General features: G+C 39.9%; 1 protein-coding gene across 1 annotated transcript in view; it reads right to left on the bottom strand.

The window, feature by feature from the left end:
* Nucleotides 1-3026: 3026 nt before the first annotated feature.
* LOC143279842 (uncharacterized) overlaps nt 3027-19256 on the bottom strand; it is a 107116-nt gene continuing 90886 nt past the window's right edge. The window contains exons 41-49 of the mRNA XM_076584076.1: nt 16372-16508; nt 14354-14621; nt 13632-13776; nt 11289-11480; nt 10958-11090; nt 8665-8900; nt 7559-7866; nt 5938-6012; nt 3027-4043 (exon numbers count right to left, since the gene is read on the bottom strand). Coding sequence (XP_076440191.1) covers nt 4005-4043; nt 5938-6012; nt 7559-7866; nt 8665-8900; nt 10958-11090; nt 11289-11480; nt 13632-13776; nt 14354-14621; nt 16372-16508 — 1533 coding nt within the window. The 3' untranslated portion in view covers nt 3027-4004. The remainder of the gene's footprint in view (nt 4044-5937; nt 6013-7558; nt 7867-8664; nt 8901-10957; nt 11091-11288; nt 11481-13631; nt 13777-14353; nt 14622-16371; nt 16509-19256) is intronic.

Below are 19256 nucleotides of genomic sequence, written 5' to 3'. Positions count from 1 at the left end.
TGTCAGACACGACTGAGTGTCATACATTTTTAAGTAATGATGGTCTCTCATCTGTCTGAAGTAATGGTAGTCACAGCGGGTTTTCTGAAGGGAAAGACATCAAGTATGAATGTCAGCCCAGCATGAGTTTCACAGAAATGTTCTATTTATTTGTGCATGCATTCCAGCGGTTCTTAAATTATTTCTTTTAAGATCTCACACACACACAATATTAGTATCTTGTGCGATGGTTTGAGTGCCATAATTTTTTTTAATGTACGATGTCAAAGTTTTTAGTGTCGATCACAAAACTACCAGATATAGTAAACAGTCATTTACAATGGTAGGCAGAAACTGTCCCAACATTTTTTTTTTTTTTTGGTCACTTAATCAGATGAACTTAGGTTTGTTTTCTTCATCCACATATGTTGGTGTCAAGTTCATATTCATGTAGTTGTGATTTTTGACAGTAATGTTCCCTGCCTATCCGTGCCAGTTGTGCTTGCCTTTCTGTTCACTGCTCCCATTCCCTCTCCCCTTGTCTCTGTTTCTGCAACTACAAAATATCTCCCACCCTCTTTCCTGAGCTATCCCTCCCTCCCTTCTTCCTCTCTCCAGAATTAGTCAATTTGCCTCTCTCTTTGCATTTTTAGTAATTTTATAGACGAGCATGCTCCTTCAATTCGCCAGACTCAAAATGCATGGACAACGTCGATTGTCGACAAAGCCAATTAGTGTTACACTATGTATTTTCAGTCCATTTTGTTTCATTTTGTTTTTTGATTTGTCCACACACACACACCCCCACCCCCCCCCAACAGAGGCGACTGTATGCCAAAACTTTCTTCAAAGAATTTTGTTTATTCCTTTTAGTTTCACACATCTTGTGGCCAGCTCATGGTGTTGATTTGTAAACTCCGCTTTCCTCTCATGCATTGTCATGTCCTCAGTAGATGTATTGTTAGTAGAGGTAAGACCAGTATCAACATGTCTTCTTTTTTTGTTTTCAGAGAGTTTGTGTTTATTGTTGTTGGGTCATTTGTGAAAATCTAAACACAAATAATGTAAAAACTGGTAAATAAATAAATTAAATAAAATGAAATGAGGGGGCCGGGTTAATTCATAAATTCAAATGAAAATCAGGATATTTTGGTTGAATTGGAAAGTGGCAAAATTGTATGTTACAAATTGCAGCAGATGAAATTTGTATGGACGGAAACATAAAAACTGGAAAAGAGATTGCACAAAAACTTCATTTGGCATTAAAAGTTGTTAGCTGTGTAATTTTGCAGTTTTATTTATACTGACCTGGTTTGATTATTTTCATTAGCTGTGGATTATACATATAGTAGAGAGGTTTATTTATTCTATTTATCCAATTATATATTCATTATCTGTTTGTATTGCTAACTTTATCACTGAACAAAGCTCCTAGAAGCTGCTGTCAAGTTAATTTTCAGATCATCAGATAATTGTAATGTGTCTGTGAATGTGTGGACTTTCTTCTGTGCTATTGTCGGTATTTCTCAAGGCCTGATTGGCATGATGAGTTTATGTGAATGTCAGGCATCTGCTCCTACTGTTCTTTTAACAACAGATGTGTTGTAGCACATACGGATCATTCTGCATGCTTTGAACCCCATTGAAACTGAAACTCTCAGTGTTTTGACTACGAATCAAATTCTGTGCTCTGGTGTGCAGTGTATACCTAGTGCTGTTAATTCTTTTTGTTTTGTGGGAGGTATTCTCGTTCATGTTATCCACAGAGTAAACATTAGTCATTCATTTTGTAACTTCATTTTTTTTTAATTTTTTTTTTAAGAAAAGTATGTGTGTGTATGCTAGGTTTTATATATTTGTTTTTAAACCTGCAGTTTAGTATTTTAATAATCTGCCTGATCAAAATGGCAAACAGGTCCTTGTTCCAAGGCAGGAATTGTGTGGGTTTTGTTCGTACATTTATTTATTTATTTATAATCAGGATTTGTTATCAGTTTTGGTGGTGCAATATGTTTACAGGTTTTACCAGCTACGTTTCTGTGGTTGTGAATGTCGTGGTCGTCATTTTATGGTTGTGAACTGCACATTCCAGAGCTCCCCCCACCCCCGACACCCCAATCCCCTCCCTTTCAATTTCTGCTCGCATTTGATTCAGCTCATGTCGCGTTAGGTGTATACATTGTAAAGTTTTCCAAACATTGTAAAGTTGTTTTTTTTCCCCCCCGTTGTCCAAACTTTTTCAAATTGTATGATGATAACTTTGACGGGAAGTACTGGTTTGTCTTGGGACTGATTTTGCCAAAAAAAAGTGATTGTTTTTTTGTTCGTTCTCCTCAATTTAGCAACTCTGCCGTTGTTTTTCACTGTGAGCTTGAAGTCAGGGAATGTTTCCAGCATGTGTGTCAGTGTTGGGCTTGTCATGGACTGTGGAACCTGTCAGGGTCAGTCGGAGTCCACAGGACCGAAGTTGAAACATTCTGTCCCAGCCGGTCCTTCAGCCAGTATTTTGATGTGTGGTACGTGCACCAGGATATTATTCATTAAATCAAATGGATTGACACGTGCATGTTTTGTGCTTCATTAATCTTCAGAGGAAAGAAAGAAAAAGAAAAATGCTGATGCCACTTTGAAAACAGGATTTCATTTTTTTTTTTTTTTTTTTACCAGGACTGTACATACATCATAGCTGGAAACAACAAAAACCACCACATTTTACTTGTGATGGTTTGACTTTACTGGTTGCTGACATACCCAGTCAGAAAGATAACATGCTCATGTTTTTATTTAATCATTCTTGGTGTTTCACACACACACACACTCTCATATACATACATTTAATACAGGTGCACAGACACACACCTCTTCCACATGCTAAGAGAGAAACCGGCACATAAGTTTTAACAATCAAAAGTGAAATGCACAGAGACCAGAAATGTCAACTCATGTTAAACTAGGTCTTGTTGACAAAAAACAACAACAACAACAACAAAAAAAACAAAAAAAACAGAACAAACACACAACTTCAAATACAATAACAACAAACCCTATTTTGCTGGAAACAACCTTTATTTTTTTTGTATCATTATAATCAATGATTACATGTTTCTGGACATGAACAAAACTAACAATGCAGTGTGGAACACAAAACAGTGAAGGCTGGAAAACAAAAAAATAGAAAACATACAAAACCACACAGATTATACAAATTAAGGCTAATTTGACCGTTTCACCATGTGATGATTAAAGGTAGGACACACACACACACACGGAGCGGGGGAGAGAGAGAGAGAGACAAGAGTTGCAATCATTCAGAATTCAAAAAGAACGTGCAGTCTTTCAGTACTTCACAAATAAACAAACCCAACACAGAAAAACAAGGATCAAGGTGGAAGTTTCCAATGCTAAAGCCACAATACATTCAAGACAAAAGACATAGTGATCTCGGGGGAGAGAGAGAGAGAGAGAGAGAGAGAGAATGAGGGGCATGGGGGTGGGGGGAGGGATTATTATTATTTGTTCTTTGTAGTCCAGCCGACCGCATAGGGCCGTACGAGAGAGAAGAGGGAGAGAATAAAAGCATGACATTAGACACAGTGAATGCTTGAGTTAACACACAAATACACATGCACACGCACACACACATTCACACACACATGCATGCATGTACAGATATCAACACATGAAATTAGTCATAACAACAAACCAACCCCCCAAAAAAAAACCAACCACAACAAGCAACAAAACAAAAAAAACAAAAACAACTCAAGTTGAACAAATATAGAACATCTTGCTCATGACATACACACACTCAAATTTTATAAATCACAAAAAAAAAAAAAAAAAAAGTGGAAAGACATAAAACCGAAGAGTGCTACATGCACTCATACGAAAGAAAAGAGTACAGTGGGGAGAAACCTACACATAAGATGTCTGTAAATAAAACGGCTCAAACCCAACACATCGATGAGCTGAAAACAATAACAGGAAACATGCGAAAACTTGTTGCATTGTCACGGAAATCTTGCTCAGGCCACCTGGACAGCCTCAGGAGCATCCAATGAAGTCTGCAACAATAATACATGAAATGCATATTGTAGTTACTATTCAGATAAGAAGAAGGAGGAGAAATAAAAAAAGGTTTAAGGTCCCATAGCCTTTTACACCCTACAATCATGAATGAATGATCATGAAAGCATAACCAACAAAATCTACGAAGTAGTTTATAGTCTCAATACAACTAAAAGCATAATCAACAAAATCTGCGAAGTTGTCTCAATACAACTAAAAGCATAATCGACAAAATCTGCGAAGTAGTTTATAGTCTCAATACAACTAAAAGCATAATCGACAAAATCTGCGAAGTAGTTTATAGTCTCAATACAACTAAAAGCAAAATCGACAAAATCTACAAAGTAGTTTATAGTCTCAATACTACAACTAAAAGCAAAATCGACAAAATCCACTAAGTAGTTTACTGTCTCAATACAACTAAAAGCAAAATCGACAAAATCCACTAAGTAGTTTACCATCTCAATACAACTATAATAGCATAATCAACAAAATCTGCGAAGTAGTTTATAGTCTCAATACAAATAAAAGCATAACCGACAAAATCTGCAGAGTAGTTTATAGTCTCAATACAACTAAAAGCATAACCGACAAAATCTGCAGAGTAGTTTATCGTCTCAATACAACTAAAAGCATAACCGACAAAATCTGCAGAGTAGTTTATCGTCTCAATACAACTAAAAGCAAAATTGACAAAATCTGTGAAGTAGTATAAAATCTGCAAAGTAGTTTATAGTCTCAATACAACTAAAAGCAAAATCGACAAAATCTGCAAAGTAGTTTATAGTCTCAATACAACTAAAAGCAAAACTAACAAAATCTGCGAAGTAGTTTGTCGTTTCAATACAACTAAAAGCAAAATCGACAAAATCTGTGAAAGTAGTTTATCGTCTCAATACAACTAAAAGCAAAATCGACAAAATCTGCGAAGTAGTTTATCGTCTCAATACAACTAAAAGCATAACCGACAAAATCTACGAAGTAGTGTATAGTCTCAATACAACTCTTACACTCTAGCGCCTTTTTCACAAATACAGAAGCAAACAACTGAGATAAAGAGGAATCACAACTGAAATGTATAAGTGAATTTAAAAAAAAAAAAAAAAAAAGCAAAAAAAAGAGCACAGTTATCATTTACATACAAGGAACTGACAGAAAGAAAAGGAGGAAATAAGGTATAGGATACAAATAAGGGGGGAAAAGGGGTAAAACTTGGCAATCTTTCTAAAGTTCAAGCCACCCCACCACTCCCACACTCACCCCTGTTCTTTCCAATAACCCATGACACATATACACACACGTAACTGCCATAAACCTGAGACAGCAGAACAACTAAAGGTAGTCATTATGATAATGCACTTCAATACAGAATGCCGCATTATCTCCATAAGAAAAATTCACTGCAGAGTAAGTTACTTAAAAAGTAATGAACGAGAATCACAGTCATTCAATATGGACACAAAACGCTTCACACTTTTTGTACCCTATTATTTATCTGTTGCTTCCCCTGGACTGAGTACAGATATTTCCAAACCGCAGTGGAAACATGTTCAATTTTTTTTTTCCTAATCAGTTGTATTCTTTATTACCCAATACTTTTAGCTTGCTGGTTTAGCCTCTATGTTGTTCAACAGTGTGTTTTTTTTTAAGGGGCTTGAACATGTTTATGATGACATGCGCATTCTGAGTGTGAAGTATAGCTTTGACTAGTGCACTCAGCTGGTGCAGGGCTGGAACACAGAAACTGTAGTGCAGCTGCACTGATGGGGTACAAAGTGCATGCAGTTAATCATGATTATATATACATGAAATAATCTCAGTTGTTATAAATGTGCAAAAATCAGTCTCACACACATGCACACGCACACACACACACACACACACACTTACAATGATCTGATGATGCAGTTCATTGAAAACGCCCATGACACTGGTACTGGAAGACTGCAGCCAGTTTGGAATATGCTGAAAATACAGTATACATACATACATTATTACATACATACATACATATATTATTACATACACAGACTATACATACATGCATACAGTGCAGTTCTATGACATAAACGTATCAACGGGTTCTACAGTACATTGTGATCATAAATTGAAATGTAACAGTTGCCAAAAATACACTGTGTGTGTGTGTGTGTGTGTGTGTGTATCCTCCACACGTCAGTAACAGTATTAGAACTTTTCTGAATCTTCATGTGCATGAAAGACAGAAAAAAAAAAAAAAAAACAACAACAGAGATGCAGGCAGATACTGCAACATACTTTTCCATTTTCATTCCAGAGAAAACAGAAATCAGATCAGATCAAATCAAATCAAATCATGTTGCACACAGCTCTGCTGACCGCAAAAGGCCATTGTATCGATGAACAACCGCCAGCTGAAAAGCACTCAAAATTATGATAAAAGGTCAATAAACAAACCAAAAAATGTTAAAAAAAAAACCCACCCCAAAACACAATTCACCCACGTCTGTTTCATTCAAACGTAAAATTTTAATCAAATTAAAAATAATGATTTCCTTCAGGAACTGAGAAAGAGTATGCAGGGGCACATTATGGAACAAGATAATCAAGGAGCCAGCTAGAGAAGAAAAAAAAAACAAAAAAAAACACCACAAGAACAGAAACATTCTGGATTAGCCAGAAAAGAAGATGACATCAGATGGACCACAGTAAAGAGAAACCCATACACAAAAACACATGATAAGTAATATTAATAATCATATAATTCATAAAGCACTTTTCATGTAAAAACATGCTGGGTTGCATTTGTACAGTACAAGAACCTGATGTGTAAAGCATGCCTTTTAACACTAAGATGACAACTTGCATGCTTGGTCCTGCACAGCCATCCGACCAACCACTAAAACAAGTTACTTACATGTATAACACACACACACACACTCAAAAAACAAAAAAAGCAAAAACAAAAACATACACACACACAAAAACACATTTCATAACTCACATTTCAGAGCCAGGAGTTGTCTTCACAAGAATGACACAGACCGACCATGGCAAACATAAACACATACACACAACAAAAAACACACAGATAAAACCAAACACATTTCATAACTTACATAATTTCACACATATATTAAGTTGTCATCACAAGAATGTCACACAGACAGACCATGGCAAACATAAACACACACGCACACAAAAAACCACACAGATAAAACCAAACACATTTCATAACTCACATGATTTCACACACATGATAAGCTGTCATCACAAGAATGTGACAGAGACAGACAACAGCAAACAGAAAGGCAAATATATACACACATACAAAAAAGTTGCTTTGCAGTCCAGCTGGACATTTGATTTAATCAAGTTCACAGTTAATTTTGTTCTAGGTTCTCAATCCTTTGTATATAGTGGGTTTTTTTTCTTTTCGTCTAAAATCACAGCATGTGGACAGACATTAAACTGAAGAACACACAGACACACACACACAAAACAACAGCAACCAACACATTGCACAACTCACATTCCACACCCAGGAGTTGACATTGCAGGAGCGGCACACCGTATGCCCGCGTCCGCTGCCATCATCGTGGCAACTGCAAATCTCGCACTTTGGTGGCACGGCACTGACGGCGCCCTGTGAGGCGAATGCCTTCAGGAACTCCTTCTGGATGCGGTTCCTGGCCTGCATGTGGCCCGCATCGAATACGGAGCCGTTGGTGGAGAAGGCCACGCGCGCACAGGCACCTCTGGGCTTGTCCAGTGCCTGGAAGATCTCCTTCTGACGTCTGGCGGCTGACCTCTGTGTGTACGCCTGCTTGCTGTCCACCCCTGTTGGATCAAGAGAGTCAATGGATGTGAGAAGAAAACAACAACAAAAAACAAAACAAAAAAACCAAAGAGTGTCATGTTTACTTTCTCATTTGTTCTATTGTCGTTTGTTGTGTTATACAATATGTCTGTTGTTGTCTGTTGTGTTACAATAGCGTCTGTTGTCGTTTGTTGAGTTACAATCTGCCTATTGTCGTTTGTTGAGTTGCAATGTGCCTGTTGTCATTTGTTGTAATAAAATGTGACTGTTTCACTTGTCAATAAAGAATCCTCTAGAAGTAACCATGTGAGATACCCAATGTAAAATGGCATACTCTCAAAAGCAGATTAATACACATTAAAAAGAAATTGAAAAAAAAAAATGTAATGCATCCATACATTTCCTGTCTCTATTTAGTTCATTCGTGATAAAATCTCTGATGACCTTGTACTGTCCAGCTCTCCCTAAAGTTTCTTATCACTGCAAATACAACAAATGACTCGAAACAGACATGAACAGTTTACTGTAGCTTACATATCAAATGAAAATGTGTATATATATATATATATATATATATATATATATATATATATATAGATATATAGATAGATAGATATCCTCCCCCTCATACAAACACACACAAAAACACAACACACACACACACAAACACACATGCTTGCGTGCACACACATCACACGCACCAATACACAACACACGCACCAATGCACACACGCACACACACACACACACACACACACACATGCGTGAGTGGGCACGCATGCACACACCAACACACACACACACACACAAGCACGTACCGAATACACGGACAGGGCTGGAGTTGGGAGAAGTGGTGACGCTCAAGTCCTGGGAGTTGAGCACGTGCAGTTTGAAGCCATGTGACGTGAGCACTTGTCCCACGGCAAAGAGGTTGTCAGTGCAGCTAGAGCACGGCAGCAGCACCAGCAGTTTGGCCACACCCACCCGGAAAGGGTACTGAACTGCCTTGCGTAGCGCTGCCTCTGCGTTGCCAGGCCGGCTGGTGTACGTCAGTCTGTGAGGGGGCGCAGAAGGGTCTTTTATTTATATTTGTATTTGTACTTATTTTTTTAATCACAACAGATTTCTCTGTGTGAAATTCGGGCTGCTCTCCCCAGGGAGAGCGCATCATTACACTACAGCGAAACCCATTTTTCTGTATTTTTTTTTCCTGCCTGCAGTTTTGTTCGTTTTTCCTATCGAAGTGGATTTTTCTACAGAATTTTGCCAGGAACAACCCTTTTGTTGCCATGGGTTCTTTTACGTGCGCTAAGTGCGTGCTGCACACAGGACCTCAGTTTATAGTCTCATCTGAATGATTAGCGTCCAGACCACCACTCAAGGTCTAGTGGAGGGGGAGAAAATAACTTCCTAGGTGGAAGCGTTTACTCTAGGCAATCACTCCACATGCGTGGAGGTTTATAGGTTTCTGGTTGCACATATGTTGACCTGGGAGATTGGAAAAATTTCCACCCTTTACCCACCAGGCGCCGTTACTGAGATTCGAACCCATGACTCTCAGACTGAAAGTCCAATGCTTTAACCACTTGGCTATTACACCCGTCGGTTTATGGTTAAAAGTATTGCAGTGGATTGTGGTGACCCCACCCAGTGGTGACGCATCCACATGGGAAGCAAGAGAATCTAAGCATGCAGGATCGAGTCCCACACACTCGCCAGAATTTTTCCCCCTCCTTCTGCTAGACACTAAGTGGTGGTCTGGACGCTTGCCATTCAGATGAGACAATAAACCGAGGTCCAATGTTAAACGTGCACTTAGTGCAAATAAAAGAACCCAGGACAACAGGAGCTGTCCTTGCCAAAGTCATGTAGAAAAACCAGTGCTAATGACACTTACCTGAGGTTCTCTGTGTCCTGTGACACTGGGTGATGATGCTGATGACACTTACCTGAGGTTCTCTGTGTCCTATGACACTGGGTGATGATGTGATACTGATGACACTTACCTGAGGTTCTCTGTGTCCTGTGACACTGGGTGATGATGTGATGCTGATGACACTTACCTGAGGTTCTCTGTGTCCTATGACACTGGGTGATGATGCTGATGACACGTACCTGAGGTTCTCTATGTCCTATGACATTGGGTGATGATGCTGACGACACTAACCTGAGGTTCTCTATGTCCTATGACATTGGGTGATGATGTGATGCTGATGACACTTACCTGAGGTTCTCTGTGTCCTGTGACACTGGGTGATGATACTGATGACACTAACCTGAGGTTCTCTGTGTCCTATGACATTGGGTGATGATGCTGATGACACTTACCTGAGGTTCTCTGTGTCCTATGACACTGGGTGATGATGTGATACTGATGACACTTACCTGAGGTTCGCTGTGTCCTATGACACTGGGTGATGATATGATACTGATGATGCTTACCTGAGGTTCTCTGTGTCCTGTGACACTGGGTGATGATGTGATGCTGATGACACTTACCTGAGGTTCTCTGTGTCCTGTGACACTGGGTGATGATGTGATGCTGATGACACTTACCTGAGGTTCTCTGTGTCCTGTGACACTGGGTGATGATGTGATGCTGATGACACTTACCTGAGGTTCTCTATGTCCTATGACACTGGGTGATGATGCTGATGACACTTACCTGAGGTTCTCTGTGTCCTATGACACTGGGTGATGATGCTGATGACACTAACCTGAGGTTCTCTGTGTCCTATGACACTGGGTGATGATGTGATACTGATGACACTTACCTGAGGTTCTCTGTGTCCTATGACACTGGGTGATGATGTGATACTGATGACACTTACCTGAGGTTCTCTGTGTCCTGTGACACTGGGTGATGATGTGATACTGATGACACTTACCTGAGGTTCTCTGTGTCCTGTGACACTGGGTGATGATGTGATACTGATGACACTTACCTGAGGTTCTCTGTGTCCTATGACACTGGGTGATGATGTGGTACTGATGACACTTACCTGAGGTTCTCTGTGTCCTATGACACTGGGTGATGATGTGGTACTGATGACACTTACCTGAGGTTCTCTGTGTCCTATGACACTGGGTGATGATGCTGATGACACTAACCTGAGGTTCTCTGTGGCCTTCAGGAAGTTGTCGGGCTGTCCAAACACCTGCCCCTCTATGGTGTGCACCAGCTGCAGGTCCTGAGAGCCGTTGCCAGAGTAGCTGACCAGGCCAAAGCGATTGGCTTTCAGACCTGGACACCCAACACAAACACTGTGACTTGAACACAGGAATTAAAATTATAAAAGGTTAGGCAAAGGTCCAACACACACACACACATACTGAACTATATAAGCACTTGCAAAATGTTGAAACACAGAACAGTAATCCCATGAGCTACACAAAGAGGTTAAACTGACTGACAGAGACAGACAGAGAGAGAGACCCGTACCTTGTGTCGTCATGGCCTGGGAGAGCTGGGTGGCTATGGAAGCCAGCGACTGCTGGGCCCAGGCATTACAGGCGCTCTCCTCCACCACAAACACCACGTCCGCTGACCGCAGTCCATCGTCCTCGTCCTGCCCCTCCACCAGCTGTTCATCCCCTGCCCCTAGCACCGTCATCCCTGGCAGCTGACAGCTCACTGCAACATGGAACAAACAAAACATTCAGACAGCAAAGTGACGGGCACAAACCGAGTGGTTCAAGCGTCAGACTTTCAATCTGAGGGTCCCGGGTTCGAATCTCTGTAACGGCACCTGGTGAGGGTGGTAAAGGGTGGAGGTTTTTCCGATCTCCCAGGTCAACATGATTATGTGCAGACCTGCTCGTGCCTGAAGCCGCCTTTATGTGTATACGCACAAGCAGAAGATCAAATACGCACGTTAAAGATCCTGCAATTCATGTCAGCGTTCGGTGGGTTATGGAAACAAGAGCATACCCAGCGTGCACACCCCCGAAAATGGAGTATGGCTGCCTAATGGTGTGGTTAAAAACGGTTATACATGTAAAAAAAAAAAAGTGGGAATTGCAGCCCTTAAACGAAGAAGAAGAAGAGACAGCGAAGTGCCAAAGTCAGAAGAAAAAACCTGATGATGAAGATGATGAAGAAGACGAAGGTGATGATAATGAACATAGAGAAGATGATGAAGATGATGATGAAGGACAAGGAGGCAGAGGAGGAGAATATGAGGGGGACGGGGGGGAGAAAATAGAAGAAGAGGATGGAGAGGGAGAGGAGGAAGAAGAAGAGAAAAAAGAGTAGGAAGAGACGGAAGAGGAGGAGAAGAAGAAGAACAACAACAACAATGTTCTAAAAAGAAAAAAAAAAATTGGAGAAAAACAGATGTAAAAAAGAGAAGGAGGAAATGATGAAGATGAAGAAGAAAAAAAAAACATAAAAAGAATCGACAGAGAAGCAACACATCCCCTTTGCTGCTAAGCAACAAATCTTCATAGCTCAAAATCTTTGAAAATGGACATATTCGTAAAACAGTTATCACAATATTGAGCTGAATAGTTTCTAAAGAGCAAAGTTACAGTGTGGTTTTTTTTTTTGTTTTGTTTTCTAAACATTTCCCCATAAACCAGATAGCCAATTCTGACAGACAATCCTTGAAGAAGACTCTCGGATGCATCACTCACATTTTAACAGAGGAAAAAACTTGGTTTGTGCAGACAGAAATTCATAAGACTGAGAGAAATTCAGCTAGACAATAAGATGGGCGTTAAAACAGACAAGCAGACAGTGAAAGTTGAAAAAGGGCTAAGATTCCATAGCCATCTGCAGCCTGGATTGAGTCAGGAAAATCAGAGTGGAGTGCCTTTCCCAAGGACACAGTGCCATGCTGAAACATGGCCTCTTATTCTCTGATCACTGGTGAACTCTGGATCAGAAGTCCAACATCTTACTGATTTTGCCATGGAGCCTCCTAACCTTAACTCATTCCACTCCAGGTATGAATTAACTTTTCTTTTTTTTAACTTTTTTATTTTAATTTTCCAAAAAACATGTATACAATACAGAGAATAGTATGAAACAAACAATATAAAACGAACAGTAGCATCTTCCACTTCAGAGAGAGCGATAAAACAAAACAAAACAAAACAGACTAAACAAGGCAAAACAAATCTGTAACAACAACAACAACAAAAAAAAGGAAGGTTTGTCCAATCATTCAATCAATCAATGTTTACACATTAATGATTGTAGTAATCATGATGATTTAAGATTACATTAATAATAAATAGCCTGGACCAGTTGTAACATAGCAACAGCATCAATTGTGTCAACTATTACAGTAATGGTATCTAGGGTAAGGCGAAAGCGAGTGGTGGCATTATAATATCATAATAATAAGGAGCATGAGTATACCACTTCTGCATTATTGGAAAAGAAAGCTTGTAGTTAATCACATTGTAAAGACAACAGCAACCATAAAAGTTCAAAAAATAGACAAATGATACATATAAGAATGAATTAACTTGTACCATAGTTACTCCTCCTGTGTGGACCTGGTACGAGTATTCCCCTTACCGACACTCTATTCTAATTTCGTTTATTCTTGCTTGGTACAGGTGGCATGTTTACAGATTCCGGAACCCAAGGAAATGAAGCTTTGTCTGGACCGATTAAATCAACAATCCTCCATCGATTTTCATCATTTTAGTGAACAACCCTACTTTTATGGCAGTGGTCTCATGTAGTGCTGGTCCAGGAGAGTTGTAGCAGGCACGTCGCTGTGGGACTGAACGAGTTAACCTAGCAAGAGAAACCATGACTAAAAGAACTCACCACACTCAGCGGGTGTCCCAATCTTGATGCCAAGACGCCCACACATGTAGCGGTAGTTCTGGCCTGCCTTGCACTTGGCCTCCTCAATGCTGAGGCCTGACTTGACGTAGCCCACGCACACGTTCACCACCTCAGTGGCGTTCAACTGTTCACATGACAAACATAGCGTTCTGTGGCTCTGTGTTATTGTGATAATAATACCAATACTAATAATAATTATAGTAATGTTCATCAATATAGTGCTTATTGTGGAGTCAGGCAGGGTCCTTGCAATGGAGTGCAGACTTTACTACTGCAACAAACCTGACATAGAGTGCTTGCCCTGCGAGTTCTAAGTGCATTTAACAATTACATTTTCTGAAAAAAAGGTTATAAAAGCATTTTACAAATACATGTGATCTGAATTTAAGTTCTAAGTGCATTTAACAAGTATGTGTGATAGACATAAAGTACAGAAATATAATTAAAAAAAAAAAAAAAATCAAAATAAAATTTACAGATAAAAACTTGTAAAAAATACACACACATACACAAAAAAAACACAACACAGGAGTGTGTGTGTGTGTGTGTGTGTGTGTGCATAAAAAAACCATGAAAGAATGAGGAAAAGGAAAGGGAACAGAGAAAAGAAAAAAAAAAAAGACAAGAGGGTATCAAAGACACACACACACAAAAAAAAACTCTTTGTTGCAGTCGGTACACATCCCGCCTTTGAACCTCACCTGACCGAAGCAAGGTGAGAAGTAGGAGGAGGAGTGGGAAAGGAACTTCCGGCAGGCCTGCACCTCCTCCGCCTCGGGGTCCAGCTCTTCAGGGTCAGCCAGGTTCCGGGAGCGACAGAAGCGGCGCCCCACCTCCCAAGAGTTGGTGAAGGCCTCCACGTCACCCGTGATGCGGTGCTGGGAGTCCATCAGGTCGTTGAACGGCTCGTTGTCATAGGTGCCCAGCAGGCCGGCCGTCCGCCCGTGGTACCAGCCGCTGAGCGCAACACTGAGGAGGGAAACGAAGCAAAACAAAACGAAATTATATTATATTTTACCAGGGTAATGAGATGAGCATAACATAGGCTTTTTTCCACCCAGCCCTGGGGTATAAAAAGAAAGAACAAGAGAGGCAAGGCCTTCAAGACTCACTTGTGATAAATTACGTCCCCTAGCATTAATTACAGAGTTATTTCCCTTTTTTACTATCTGCACCAAAACGTTTGCAAAATAAATAAAAATTCCATGCTTAGCAAAAGAAGTTCCTGTTTGAACAAAAAATGATAATAATGACTCCTCTTGCTGTTGTGTCAGAATAAGAGGTCAAAGTGCCAAGTTTAGAGAATACAAAAAATATAAATATAACAGTAAATGCAGTTTGCATATAATTAGGCTTCATTTTTTTTGTGTGTGCCCATCCCAGAGGTACAATATTGTTTTAAACAATATGACTGGAAAGAACTGAATTTTTCCTATTTTTATGCCTAATTTGGTGTCAACTGATAAAGTATTTGCAGAGAAAATGTCAATGTTAAAGTTTACCACAGACACACAGACACACACAGACAACCGAACACCGGGTTAAAACACAGACTCACTTTGTTTACACAAGTGAGTCAAAAAAGACGGATGTAGGGGGTAAGGCTACATCAAAAGAACACATGAGCACAGAACCATTACCAAGTAAGATATCAACGACAAAAATCCACTGAAAAATCACATGAGAAACTAATGAAATAAGACTACTACAAAGCAACAAACTACAAGAACTCTCTATCTCAACCCTTACCCAAGTCTCCTTCCCTCCAACCCCATCCCATGCACAAGGGGAGGATCATGAGGGTCTCTTTTTGAAATGCCATGATATAAGTTTAATGTCTGACTCAATTCAATGAGCACTTTATTTATACCAGCTGCTGAGCAACACTGAGGAACGATCATTAGGGTCTCTTTTTGAAATGCCATGATATAAGTTTAATGTATGATTCAATTCAATGAGCACCTTATTTATACCAGCTGCTGGTGCAACACTGAGGAACGACCATTAGGGTCTCTTTTTGAAATGCCATGATATAAGTTTAATGTATGGTTCAATTCAATGAGTGCCTTATTTGTAGCAGCCGTTGAGCACAACACTGAGGAATGGACATGAGGGCCTGTCTTGTAATGCTGTGATAGAAGTCTCGGTTCAGTTTGTTTCTCTTGAAGTTGAAGGAGGGTGCCACTGTGTTTGGACAAACACGCATATGCTACACCAGCACTGTAACCCAGTGCACTTCGTATAGTCAGGCCTTGAATGCATGGGGATAACAATTGTGTACCTATCAGAAATTTGCCAGAGGACAATGCTCTCATTGCCATGGGCTCTTTTGCAGTGTGCCAAGTGTGTACTGCACATGGGACCTTGGTTTATCGTCTCATCCAAATGACTAGATGCTCAGCTGATTTTCCAGTGATGCTAAGCTGATTTACCAGTGATGCTAAGCTGGATTTCCAGTCAAACTTGGGAGAAAGGGCGAGAGTGAGATTTGAACCCACACCCTCACGGACTCTCTATACTGGCAGCTGAGCGTCTCTTGATCATTCTGCCACATTCCTCCTTACCCTTATTATCAAGCTGACTGGGAATGGGATATGAGCAACAACAACAAAATAAACAGTCCCCCCACCCCACCCCCCACTCCTCCCTTGCTTCCATTCTGCAAGATGTGTGTGTGTGTGTGTGTGTGTCTGTGTATGTGTGTGTGTGGAGCGCTGACCTGTAGATGCCTCTGGCGCTGTCGATCTCCACACTGAGGGCCTGGCCGTCCTGCACACGGATCAGACTCTGCTGCCGCGTAGCGCTGATGATGCCGGAGAAGAAAGGCAGCTCCCTCTCCTGGTTGTTCACCTTTACCTGCATACCACACACACCACGGAGAAGAAAAAGGAGGTTACAGGATGTCTTTTCACTGTCAGTCATGTGAAATCTGGCCAAGCAGAGCGAACTGATAGGCTTAGTTTACATCAGTTTGATATGGTACAGTATACAACACCAAACATGATTTAAACTCTTTCACCACGAAGTTTCTGTATAAAAAAAACATTCCCCAGTGGCAAATATTTTAGAAACGATGGTCTCAGTCAACAGGCTTCAGTTCGTGTCAAAACAATACAAAAGATTTGTTCACTTTAAACTTGGTCAGGGGGCATAGGATGGTGATTGTTCTATTGGTGGGAAACTGGTTGCAGCTGTCGAGCTTTGTCAGAATGTGGAAAATGGTCTTATCAATATGACCCCTTCATGTTGACAGAAGCTGCCTACAGCGATGCACTATCTAGTCAACTAAAGTCGGCTATGGCAGTGAAAGAGTTAAAAAGTCTTCTACTACAGTATAATACATTTTCGAAATCTTTTTTATGCCACAAAAAAAAAATCTACATATTACTATTCAATAATTTAAAATGTGGGCACTGGGGTTGTTTGTTTTTTTTTACAAAAGATATCAAAAAGAATGAGACAGAGAGCACAATCTCACATTCACATACAAAATCTGGGAGAGGTGTTGCTACAGGCATGAATGGAATACCCAGATTGACTTGTGGCAGGAAAGACAGTGACCATTAAAAGAAGGGGTCTTATCCTCAAAGGGTCAGAATGCGTATGGTAGACTTGGCGGGCAGTTAGTTCTGGAACCACATAGGCACATGAAGCATGAAAAAATTATATTTTCGCGATAGCATAATAGCTATATTACTAGTACATAGTCATTACACTTCCTTCACGCTTATTAAAATGAAAGTGAACTAAATCGATCCATGTGACTTATTGTCATAACAGCAATAAACAGGTTGGATGGCCAAATGTGACCAGCTTCTACAAAATGACAGATAATTTGATTCTTGAGGATACAAAGATATACCATTGGAAAGAACACGAAAAGACCTTTCCAATGATATACAAAACATGTTCCTAGGTTAAAAAATGGAGAAGTTATGGCAGTTCAAAGTGTGTTAGTAATGCGGCAGCCATTTTGAGAAATACAGATTAAAAAATCTGCAACTGACTCTTAAGACTTTTCCCAAGTAACAGGGTTTCTGTTTGCAGGTTATCAAACTAGGGTCAGTACATACTTTGGGCCATATTCACACTTGATGATAATACTAATGTGATTTTGAATGGTTGTTTTGGGGTGTAGAAGAGTTTTTTCATCTTGATCTCTCAACAAACAAACCTTTTGTTTTCATTTCTTTTACATCAAAATTAGAACGATGCACAACTAAATTCTTATTCTGTTAAGAATTGAAATAAACTTGTGATTTCTTTAAAATCTATTTTCTATTTTTTGTACTTTGAATATGCCAGTGTGTGCCTGTGTGGGTGGATGCGCAGTGGTTTGCTGTGTGTGGCCCATTTTTGTTCATTCTTTATTTCAGTGATTTGCCCTCTAAGTATCTTCCATTTCCACTTTATTATGTTTTTATGTATTTACCTACATGCTTCTTTGATGTTAATGTATTCTATTAAGATATCTAATAGATATCGATATAATATATTCTGTTTTTGGGATAATTGCTCTGCAATATTGGCACGTAGGTGTGGAAATTAACTAAATTTACAAATTTATAGTTTGAATTCGGCAAAAACAGCGAGATATTTTGTAATTTAGAGGTTGAACTGTGCAATGGTGCAAAAAATTTTAATTTACCCCAGATGGACCCTCAGCACTGTTTTTGCCTGTAGCGCAACTGAATGCAGCGTGAGTTATCAATCATTTCATGGGAGATGGTCACAAATGGTTAGAGCACTGGATTCTCACCAGAGTTTCTAAGTTCAGAAATCCCCTTGGGTGAAGGGTGGAGATATTTTCTGATCTCACAGATCAACATATGTGCTGAACTGCTAGTACCTGAACCCCCTTTTTTGTGTGTATGCACTCATACCATACATACTTTATGAATCCTGTAATCTGTGTCAGCGTTCAATGGATTAAAGGAAACACTAAAGTACCCAGCATGCACCAGCCATGACACATTCATCATCAAGTTAATGTTGGCTGTTTAACTCACTCTGGATGGCCAGATTTCTCCCCTTTTCATCCAGAAACACTGGCCATCTGATATCAAGGGGGTGTGCCTGAATGGCTCAGGCCAAAACTTTGTGTAGTTTTAGAGTTCTGGTGTTCTTTGCCTTCATCCAGCCCTTCAACGCGAGAACTCTGTAACATTGTAATGATCTCAGCAGTGGTGAAACACTGTCAATGTCACCTCTTTTAACTCACTCGGGACAACAAGTTTTCTCCCTTGCTTTTCCCCACAGACGGCCCATTTGTAAGGGTTTGGAAAAAAAATTACAAAAAATACAAAATACTGTGTAAGAAAATGAAACTTTCAGAACTGGTTTATTACATGTTGAGCTATTACATATAAAAAAAAATCAAATTTCTCATCTTATTTTTACAGTTTTGCCATATGTAGAAAATACTGCCAATTTTTCACCCCGAATCACCATACCCATGCTCGCTTTCTGCATTAAACTGGCTTTCTTCTTCGTCATCATCCACCTCTTCAATGTCCGACCCTTCAGTTTGTAGCATTTCAAGTACTTCGGCAACCCTAAAACGTTGCTGTCACTGCCTTGTTCACTTCACAACATTCTGAGAAG

The sequence above is a fragment of the Babylonia areolata genome, chromosome 3 (assembly GCF_041734735.1).
Source record: "Babylonia areolata isolate BAREFJ2019XMU chromosome 3, ASM4173473v1, whole genome shotgun sequence".
NCBI lineage: Eukaryota > Metazoa > Mollusca > Gastropoda > Neogastropoda > Buccinidae > Babylonia > Babylonia areolata.
This window is presented reverse-complemented; position numbering and strand designations above follow the sequence as displayed.